The 11,318-nt window shown below is 46.0% G+C and overlaps 1 protein-coding gene across 1 annotated transcript; it reads right to left on the bottom strand.

Annotated features, from left to right (window-relative positions):
* Positions 1-5,300: 5,300 nt before the first annotated feature.
* Positions 5,301-11,033, bottom strand: Hhex (hematopoietically expressed homeobox). Its single transcript, XM_063239364.1, has 4 exons — positions 10,653-11,033; positions 8,540-8,718; positions 8,303-8,353; positions 5,301-6,351 (listed from the first exon to the last, which is right to left on the bottom strand). The coding sequence occupies exons 1-4, from the start codon at positions 11,002-11,004 to the stop codon at positions 6,130-6,132; spliced, it is 804 nt and encodes a 267-aa protein (XP_063095434.1). The 5' UTR covers positions 11,005-11,033; the 3' UTR covers positions 5,301-6,129.
* Positions 11,034-11,318: the final 285 nt, after the last annotated feature.

Below are 11,318 nucleotides of genomic sequence, written 5' to 3'. Positions count from 1 at the left end.
TACAACATCGACTGAGTATAGTAATTGAGGTCTTGGTTTTGACTCCTTGGTGACAGTTTTCTTATCTAGAAAATCGGGCTGATAACAGGATCTACCTTGTGGAGTTGTTTTAAGTATTAAATAAAGCATGTAAAGAATTTATATAGCCAGGCCCTGTGGCACATGCCTGTAATCCCAATACTCTGGAAGGCTAAGACAGGAAGATTGCCAATTCAAACCCAGCCCAGGCAATCTAGCAACTTGGTAAGACCCTGTCTCAAAATTAAAAAAAAAAAAAAAAAAAAAAAAATTATAAGAGGCTGGGGAATATAGCTTAGTGTAAAGGCCCGGGGTTCAATTCCCAGTACAAACACCTGAAAAATAACAACAAAAACCCACCTTGTATATATGCGTATCTGTTAATTTCTTTCTCAGTTTCCTAGAACCTATTTTGTATTGGGCTGGAAATATACAGCAGTGAACAAAGCAGGCAAAAATCCCTGCTTTCAGAGCATTAACGTAACAGTGAGGAGAGATATATAATAAATCAGTAAAAATATTATATTCAAGTGTAATAAATGAATAGAGAAAAAGTAATTTGGGAAGGAATGAGGAATAGGTGTTAGTAACTGTAGACAGGATGGCTAGGGAAGGCCAAGCCTGATGGAGGTGAGGAAGAGAGCTCCAGACAGAGGAAACTGCCAAACACAAAAGCAAACTGTGGCAATGATGCCTCCGCGGCCAGAGAGGCAGAATACAGCTCCAAAACCCTTTACTGAGACTTACTTACACCATCCAAAACCCGAGGATTCCAGGCCCCTGTCGCCTTCAGGCACACATACATGGTTAGCCCTCCTCTGGAACAGCATTCGGCTTCCTCTTCTCTGCGTTAGTAGCTCTTAGCAGATTCCGCCTCGACACCCTGCGCTACCTCTTCTTGCAGTATCTTTCCACAGCTCCGTTACACCTGTAGTGCTACCAAGCGTCTCGGCCCTAGAACATCAGTGCAGTCACCACGTCCTGACCATCACTTTGCTCAGTCCCCCAAACATGAGAGGACCGTCCCTAGAGGGACAGCAGCAGTACATTAGGACTCCAGTCACATTTCCTGCAAACAGAATTTTCACTTCAGCTAAAAGCTGCACATTTCTACATAAAGAAAATGAATAGCAATTAGTTGTTGTGTATTCTTTTTTTTTTTTTTATGATGTGAGTTCTCTCTTTTGTTTTATTTAAGGAGAAAAGAAAAAAAAGTGAAAGGGTACAAGTTATACAGATTTACAGAAGAAAAAGATGAACAGTAGGAAATCCCTAGTTAATGGATTACATATTGCCATCTTAGAAATAATTGTTCATTGTTGTGTATTCTTATGAGAAAATAAACTAAACGAGACTCAAGAATTTGGGGAGTGATATGAATAAAAAGAAGAAAGAAAAGTGAAAGAAGAGGATGGGTGGAAGGGCATAATTAAAAACACATGTAAACAAACAGAACTTCTCTCCTCCTGCAAGCATTTGTGAACATGCAGAGGAACCAGTTACCACTGACTCTTTCCTGTACTTGTTCATCTGAGATTGTTTTCAGGGAGTAACGAGATTTTTTTAATTTGTAAGATTTTGCATGGAGGGAGGGAGGAGAGGAGAGCATAAGGGACATAAAAACATTAAGATGTGCATTATGTGCATGTAACAATAACCCATAATGAGTGTGATTATTATATGCTAATAAAGATATACCAATAAAAAGTAAAACAATAATTTTCAGTAATACCAACCTCCTTCTCAGACTAACAAGGCTCTTAAAAATGGTTAGAAAATATGCATTCAACAAAAAAATTTTAAAGCAGTAAATGATCCCATTGGCTTTCTCAACTGAAACTGACAACAAAATTTCTTTTTCGTCTTCTTTTTAAACCAGCTGCACAGGAAAGTGTTCATTTGTCTCAAAAGCTTCGTGGCAACCCTGAATCTCCAAAGTCAAGATCCTCCACAGGCAGGAAATGCTTTTGCCAGCTGCAAGGTCTCCTTCCAGCAGCCCTCTCCATTGTCTGGATTTGTGTACATCCAACTTCTGAAGAGGTTTCCCGCCTGCAACTGTGAATCAAAGAGCTACCTCAAAAGAAGGGACTCACTGGTGCTTTCTAGTTTTCTGGCTACATTTGGCAGCACTGAGTGCCAGCTATTATTGCCACTCCAAGAACTGAGGTTAACTCATGCAGATACCCTCATCCAGCAGGGAAGGAGCAGGGGCTTCATCTGCCCAGCCTTAGCGCCAGCTCTGGTCTTACCCACCACTGCATGAATTCCGCGGAGAAGGTGCTCCCTGCAGTCACGTCTGAGAGGGCAGGAGCTCATACTGTGGCAGGGGAGAGGAATGTGTGAAGTGTTTTTCTTCGGAGTTTAACAACAATATCAAATAAACTTAATTAACTTTAAAAAATAACATCAAAAAATGTATCAAAGGACAAAATTAAATTAGACATAGAGAATCCAGCTGAGATTTCATGAAACCCAGTGGGATGAAAAGTACATGTTAACAGAACATGTGATTATTTTGCCCCTAAGGCACTAAACTCCTAACCATTGAGAAACATCCTGGGGGGCTTTTTTTTTCCATATTCTATCCTGTGTGACTGTGAGTCACATAACGGTCACTTCTGATCAAAGATTTAAAGCATCATTATTAAATTTTAAAGAGAATTTAAAGGGTGAGTTTTTAAGTGAATGAGAATTTTGATGCACTCTGTCCCCAGCAAAGTGCAGGCCCCCATCAAGTCCAAAAATACAAATTCACTCGAATCCCTATTCTGCCCTCATTAGCTAAGATGAATATTCACAGTAATAAAACCACAAGCACAAAGCTTGTCAGAAATGTTAAAAGAGAATAGGTACTTTCACTATCAAGAGATGGTTTCCTCTTTTCCCACAAGATGTCTTATCAGCTTTCACCCTGAGAAAACCATAAAAAGTTAAGAAAAAAAAAACTCTTATGCAATAGTTCTCTAAATAAAATACTACACAACAGTCTAGTCATCCCTAAAAGTGATATTGTTTAAAGAGCCAAAGTACAGCATCCAACAAAATCAATATCCTATTAAGTTAGCAAGGTTTCTGAATATCAAAGAGCAACAAACTGAATAACTTAAAGTATAAGTACATGACCCAGGGGATTAATCACACACTGTCATGGTGAAATTAGGGCAATTCTTCCAATCATTAACGTTTTGCTTACAAAAATGTGCTTTTGTGTTTGTCTTTCTGCTAAATGATAACCGTTTTCAAGTTGAATCTCCTGATAAAAAGAGTTTAAAAACAAGACAGGAGCTGTGTTGTAAAGGTCATACATGCCGCTTCAACATGAAATAGCCAAAAAGACAAACAAATAAAAAAAAAAAAACCAACTCGCCTGGATTGTAGGAAGAATCTGTAAGTACTCACTGGCAGTCTGCAACGGGGCACTTTAGAATATGTTAATGCCAGTGTGTGTCCTGAGAATACTGTACCTCTTCTAGGTAACATGCTCTGATTCTTAAGGAACTGTTTAGTGTGATCCATGAGCAACTTAAAAAAGAACTGGAAAAAGCTTGGTTTCAGGGAATGGTAGACTTCAAAACAAGACTTCACCCTCAAGCTTTCAACTATCAATCAATACATAAGCTGGTGTTTCTCTGCTTAATAGCACGATACAGTTACTCATAAGAATAAATATTAACCAGAGGTTATCTGCAGAGGCAAAACACACATGCAGATTTTGGGATTACTTTAATTTAATTCTAGATCCACAAACCTTCCTTCCATTCTCCAAAAATCTGATACAGACAGTCCCATTTTCAGATAAGATTGATTATGGCCTTTGAAACCTTGATGGAATTTGGAAGGCAGGGTCTGCAGCTTAGCGCCAGCAGCTGATGGGGCGAAAACTCTCACTTGGTTACTTTGGGCTTCAACATCGAGGAATTGTAGGATGGGGGTTGGGAGATGAAGAGCATGAACTGAGTTGGCACATGGGACGCTAGGCAGGGGTCTTGCAGATAAAGTAGACAATCTTGTTCTTCAGATGAGAGCAGTGAGGCCAACAACTAAAATTCCAGTGCAGATCTTCAAGTTTCCAGGCCTACTCACATCCCTCTACCTAAGAATTAGTACTTATATTCTCAAAAATCAAAATTGCCTGTAATTCCAGGCATTTTTTTTTTTAACTATATGGCAGCAAGATGTGACAACTGTTTCTTCGTTGTCTTGGCCCGAGGGTCAACATCTGGGAACCACAGCCCTTGTCAGTTAGATCAGGGTATGCTCACTCTGTCCCAAGCCCTCACCCAGTTCTACCACATGGAGAGAGCTCCACAGAGGCTCAGGCTAGATGGGTAGATTTCTGAACCTCTTCCTCACAAGTCTTTGCCACTTTTTCTGGAATGCCGAAGACTCAAGGTTCAGCTAGGCAGGGAGCTGGCTGCAGGCTCTCCATGGCCAGGGCTGTCAGAGCCTTAGCAGTCTCTGCCTACATCTCAGCACCTTCATTCTCCCAAGTCCCACAATAGCCCTTCTTGCACCCTGAACCCACCTCTCCTCAGCTACTACCCCCTACCGCTGAGGATACTCCCTGCTTCCTTCCCACAATCTCCCTCCTTCCTGACCTTGGCAGCTCCAACCCTCAAGCCCAGGTGAGGTGTCCCACTTGCTTCCTCTACACTAGATGCACCTTAGACAGTGTTCTGAGTGTGCTCCCGGCACCCACTCTCCTGCAGAAAAGCAAATTCCCGCCCTCACCCCAGACCTACAGATCGGAGAGGCAGGGATGGGGCGGGACTTCCAAGGCTCGCTCAGCAGAATGGCGCCTTAGTCCTTGTCTACCTCTCGGTTCACCCCAAACCCAGCCTAGCCAAGCAGAGGGGCTCCGGAGACTCTGCGGATGACGCAGTGTTGACTCACATCGGTCAAGGACAGCGAGGGGCCCGGCCAGCCTTGCAGCCCAGGAGAATCGATGGGTTCAGAAAGACCCGCTGCAAACCGAGGTCACCTTTCCAGTTTGGGGAGTGAGAAGGAGGAAGGTAATCCAGTCCCCAGAAGACACACCGAAGACACCCTCACCCCACCCAGCTCCCTGGCACACACTCCAAACTCACTTTCTAGCGACCCTAGCCCAGTACGCCCATCCCCGGCGCTGCAGCCAGGCAGAAAGCCTCCCCTCCCCCAGAGCTCAGCGCCCCAACTCCAGCCCTAGAGCAACGTGCCTGGCACCCCAAGGCGCTCTAAGAAAAGGTACGTTTGGGGTTGTTTTGCTTTGTTTTTTAAACCACAGAATGAGATGTCTGAAGAGGTCAGTCGTCCCAAGGTCAGATTTATTTTATAGACAATGAACTCATTTTTAAAAATTCTGGTCGTTTTTTTTTTTTACAGTGAACAATTCTATATACACACGTTATAGACATTGTTTGATATAAAACACAGTATCTACAATCTACTTACACTAAACCTGGAATTTCTAGTTGATCTGAGATTGTTAGTCACCAATGAGTTAAGTTTCCCTGCCTGTAGGACAGTACTATCCTCTTAACACCTGTCAGGTAGGTATTAAGTGACAGTGCAAAACAAGCATGTATCTACTCTGCTCTGAAATTCTTGTGGATTTAAGGCCACTGTTCAGAATATCATGTAAAAGTAAAGACTGTTTCCTTTTAAAGTATTCCAAGATTGCCTGAAATGTGGACCCCTTTTCCAACGCACTAGATTTGGGGGTGCTTTGGGGGTGCTTTTTGCTTTGCCACTAAGTAGGATGTAAATACGATAACAGAAAGTCATTCAAGAAGAGCCCATTAAAATCTTTAAAGTTATAACTTAAAAAATTTTAACGAAAGTTAAAAATTACTTTTTATAAATAGAAACAATTTACTTTTTTCCTAAAAGGGGGGAGGGTGTGAATTTTTATCAAAACAACCTAAAATCAGTACATACACCATTTGTTAAGTTAAAATTAAGGCTTCAATGTAGGTTTCTAAATAGCCAGTGCACCAAATATTTTCAGGTTTCCAGAACACTAAAAAGTAGGTCTTCCTTTCTCATATAGTTTCCAGCTCTTCTGTGAAGAATTTCTATAGCAAAATGCTATTTCCTGGTCCAGTTTTTTGAACCTGCCAGTGCTAGTGACCATCATCCAGCGTTAAAGTAGCTTTTATCGCCTTCTATGTCCACTTCCTGGTCAGAATCCTCTGAAATCTCTGAGTCCAGGTCCTCCTGGGAGGGAGGGGAGGGCGAACACTGTGAACCATCCAAAGAAGCCCCTGTACTCTGTTCACTAGGCAAGTCTTGCCTCTGGCCGCAGGGATTGTCCAAACCTTCCAGTTCCTCCTTTTTATTGCTTTGAGGGTTCTCCTGGAGAAGGGGATAAATATGGAAATGGTAGGGTCATGACACATGGAGGAGAGGCAATAGCAAAATGTCTTTTCATCCTGCACCATCTTTTTTTAGTTTACTAAATGTTTTCAGTTCTAATCTTTTCATTCAGAAAATACATACTTGTGATATTTGACTTGAAAGAAATAATGGAAAAATATGAGTCACAAATATAAGTGTAAATGTACTGTATCAATTAAACACTTCATCTTTTTATGCCTAGAATGCTTCTGCGGTGGGGGGGGGGAGATGACACATAACCATGGAACATAGTAAAATTTTTCTTTACAAATTCTTGTTCCTTGAATTTTCTAGGTAACATATCAATTTCATCCAAAAATTCAAAGAACTACAAACCTTGGCATAAATGGATTAGTGCCATGCTAGACCCATGGTCTTAAGATGTTTAAAAGTTTGAGTGGGAAAACTCAAATCACAACAGCTACACAGTATCTTCATTCTTGAAATACTTAAATCCTACCAATGAATAGTCTTCTAGACATTTTAAGAAGAATGTCAGGGGTTGTGTCCTGTACAAGCCCCTGGATTCAACCCACAGCCACCCCCTCCAAAGTAATAAATTAATAAAGTTTCCAAATTATTAGATTGAATTCTTTTTCATTCATTTGCTAATGTAAATTTATAAACATATACAGATAAGGGTGTAGCAAGTGGCAAAATCATGGCAAAGACAAGTGCAGAACTAGAAGAAATGTTGCTGACAAGGGAGAGAATTAAATAAAATTTACTTTAAACCTGGAGGAAATTCCTGAAAAATATTCTTATATTACATAGAAACCACTAATTTAAAAGTCCCTGGAAACTAGAATAAAGCCTTTGAAAAAGAACTAGTCAATGCTGGGCTTGTCTAAATCCTGCGCTTGTCTAAAATGTGTCTTAACACTACACGGAGGCATGATACGATATAGATTTTTAAAACAAAATAAAATAATACATTCAAGTTTTCAATTGTGTAACAAATGCACAAGATCAGAGCCTAAAAGAAAATTTGCAAATATTTACCTGACATTACAGTAATAAAAATGCAGAAATTTTTTCTGTTTCAAAATGGTCTTTCTTTGGGATACCATCTTGTTTTTAATGGAAAAGTAATGATCAGTAAGTTTAACAATCCACATTAAATGTTCTCACTTTAATTATTGTTTCAAAATATTGTATTTACCATTTAAATTGGAAAATTAACAATTCGGCAATTGTCAGATAACTTTGGCAACATATCCAGATTAGGTAATCAGAAACAAATCTTTAGCTTTAAACCAACAAAACTTCTTTAAAAACTGAATAGACCTTTCCTTTTTATCACATATTGTGCAACAAGGTCACCGGGAGAAAGACTGTTAGAAATTATAAACTACTTTGCCAACAGGCGTGGATATTTTCTTACGTGTTTTATATTCACTTTAAGAGTTGGCATTAGGTGGAAAACAATTTTTAAACTCTTTGATATTTAATTCTTCTTAAAGGCTGCACAAACAAGACTTAAAGGTGTTTGTGCCCTTTTATTTACCCTTGAATTCTGCCTGGTTTTATTATGACTGTGTAAATAAAAGAAACAATTTTCTCCCCAAGATAACTGCTTGAGTCATTTACTGTCAATTACTTTATCTTTCCTGCGTTAATTAGATAAACAACATATGGGGTTTATAAAACAATTAGCTAGGAGTTTTACTAGCCAGTGTGTGAAAACCCAAGCATAATTGATATAGCAACTGCATTAGGTGCTTTTAGCATTACTGCCACCTGAGCAACTCATCCTGAATTTCTGCAGAATTATTTGTCTTTTTAATCAAGGTGAAGAGGTTAAATAGTCTCTCAAATGACTTTTGCATACAACCCATAACAGGCTTCGCATCGAGAAAACATGATAACAATATTTATTCCCATAGAAACAGAACTACGTCGTGGATACCTGTTTTAGTCTTCTCCATTTAGCGCGTCGATTCTGAAACCAGGTTTTGACCTACAGGAAAGAAAAAGAAAACTCAGCAAGAGCCCAGAATCCCAGGGTAGGAGGAGAGGAGCGGATCTGGGACTCCAAAAGTGGAGCAGGGTCGAGAGTGCAACTTTCTTCCGCCTCTCCGCCGCCCCAAGTCCTGCTTGACCTCCGCCCCAAGCAGCCGCCCTCCGCCCAAGCCCAAGGCCTTACCTGTCTCTCGCTAAGCTGCAGCATCTTGGCTAGACGCTTCCGCTCAGGCGGGGAGAGGTATTTCTGCGTTTCGAACTTCTTCTCCAGCTCGATAGTCTGGTCGTTGGAGAACCTCACCTGGCCACCTTTCCTTTTATGCAGGGGCCTCTGCAAGAAGGGACTCCACAGCACGGGTTTGCCTAGTGCCACAAAAGATGCAGTTAGCGATGGCCCTGGAACTAGAACAGGCAGGGCCAGGCCGACCCCCAGGCCAGCCTGGTGATGGGGTGACAAAGTGAGGGAGGGAGGAGACGAAAGAAGCCAAGCGACCTGACCTACTCACTTATGTCCCCAGGAAGGGGGACCCATGGGCTCCCTCGAGACGCGCACACAAATGCCCAAAGTCCCCCAGCTACACTGCATACGCACCTAGAGCGCACCCGAACACATAACCAGCACACTTATGACTCGCTAAGAACACGAATCCTTAAGCGCATCGCCCACTGGACTTAAAACACCTGGAAAATTCTTTCAACAATCGGTCCGGAATTATGCACAACTTAATGTACCTTCAGTTTCTTCCTTGCTGAAACGCACTTGCCAGGGACGCCAGTGTGTGCGTTCCGGGGAGCAGCGGGGTGCCCCGGCACCCCCGGCCCGGCTGCGCAAGATGCGCTGCCGCTGGGAGCTGCGCTAGGCCGCGCAGCGCACGGAGCCTCCAATCCTGGCCCGGGGGCGCCGCGCCTTCTCTGATTTCACGGCCGGCCCGTGGGGGCGGCCAGTTAAAGCCACCCCATAGACTATGGCAACATTTCCGTCAATGTGTTTCCTGTTGGTCTATCTCGAAAAACCCTTTGCTTCCTCCTGCGCAGTTCCAGAAGTAACCCAAGGAAACCCAGGGCGCGCTCCGTGAAAACGTTTGTCGTCCAGCCCCGCCCGGCTGAGGGTCCCGCTCCGGTCCCTAGAGGGGATAGAGCCACGGGGGCACAAAGCCCGGGAGGCCTTTTCAGAAAATGTGACTCACACATCCCAAATCTTGAGCTGCCAAAGTGGATTGAGCTAGAGAACCTGCCCCTGTAATGCTGACCAATCCGCCAGTAAGAGTTGATTTAAAACTGTGGTGGCCCAAGAGAAGCGTCCCGTTTCTTTAACTGCCCTGGAGCTTCAGCTCCTCGGGCCCAAGGGCTACCCGAGTCCACACTGGTGGCTTGTTTCTTGGGCCGCGCGTTCCCCCAGTGATTCGAGCCCGCTGCCCTTTCTAACTGGTGCCTGGGGTCTGCGCCTTCTGGTTCTAAACAAATGTCCATCAGTCCGTCCACCGATGTGTCTGTAGGCCTACACTTAAGCGCTTTGAAAGCTGGCATTGTTTTTTCGAGATTTTGCTTGCGTCAGGCTTCAGACTGGTGCAAAACAGCCTCAAGAAAAAAAAAAAAAAAGGAAGCAACTGGTTATTTTAGCTGCCATAAAGTCACATCCCACACAGAGGAAATGAACAATATCAGAAAAACGGATCCTGGCTATCAGAAGTCGAGTGTTTCCTGAATTTGTCTGTATTGAGGATGTCGATAAAATAATCAGCAGCGTGCACTACTCCGGGGGAAGGGTCTGCTTCACGCAGCCAGGAAAACACTTAACAGCTTCTGAAACCAGATTTACTCCTATCGAGAACTCAAGATTTCCTGTATGAACGGAAAGGGTCAGGCTCTTTCACTGCACAAGCTTGTTGAACCAAGTCCAACTCTGTAACCGCCCGGGCCCGGCAACTATCCCTGCCCCTCAGCGGCAAGCCTGGGGTGCCCGGACACCGTCCTCCCCGTGCCCGTCCCCGTCCCCGTGCCCGCCCCCGCCCCCGCCGCCGCAACACGCGCGGCCGAGGCTGCCCTGCACGGCCTGCCGCCGGCGGCTCCCGACGCCCGCGAGGTGCAGGGAAACCAATCTGAGTCTCGGTGCGGTCACCGCGCTGCGCGCCGCCGTCCTCGGTCCTCGCGCGCGCCCGAGAGCCCCTTTTCACTCCTGCGGGCTCCGGCTTTCTGTGGCCTCTGCCCTCGCCCGCCGCCTCCCGGGCGCTGCCACCTGCCGGGCGGCGCCCTCCTCGCCGTCGCCCGCTCGGCCCCGCCATGACCCGCCGCCTTACCCAGAGGGTCGTGGCGGAGCAAGGCGTGCGCGTAGTCGTTCACCGCCCGCGGGAAGGGGTACAGCGGGCCTCCGAGGCCGCCGGGGCCGTAGGCGGCGGCCAGCGCGGCGGCGGGGTGCTGGGAGAAGGCGGGGTGCACCGGCGTGGGCTCGTACAGCGGGGCCCGGTAGGAGGACACGAGGCTGGTGAAGGAGGAGTTGGGGGACGGCAGCGTGGGGGCGGGCGTGGGGGCGGCCGGCCCGCGGCCCAGGATGTCCTCGATGTAGAAGGGCGTCGGGTGCGCGGGCTGCAGCAGCGGGGTGGGCGCGTACAAGGGCGCCGCCGCCGCCGGCCCGGGGTGCGGGTACTGCATGGCTCCTGCGCTCCGGCCGCGGAGAGCTGCCAGCCCGCGCGCGGCGCTACATTTATCGACGCCCCGCGCTCCGGCGATAGGCTCCGCCGCCGCGGGGTGGGGCCGCGCTCGCTGGCCCCTTCCTGCCGCCCGCCGCGGCCAATGGCGCGGGCCGCAGGGCGCCGCCTCCGCCCCACCCGGCCCGCCGCCGGCCCAGCCCACGCCCCCGAACGCTCGGGCTCCGGGACTCCCGGACCCGCGCCCGGCGAGGGTCCGCCCCGCGGTCGCCGCTGGCCTGCCAGGCTCCGTCGTGGCCGGCGATGCCCTCCAAGACA

The sequence above is a fragment of the Cavia porcellus genome, unplaced genomic scaffold (genome assembly GCF_034190915.1).
Source record: "Cavia porcellus strain 051 isolate PalLab524CR breed Dunkin Hartley unplaced genomic scaffold, mCavPor4.1 scaffold_28, whole genome shotgun sequence".
Classification (NCBI taxonomy): Eukaryota; Metazoa; Chordata; class Mammalia; order Rodentia; family Caviidae; genus Cavia; species Cavia porcellus.
This window is presented reverse-complemented; position numbering and strand designations above follow the sequence as displayed.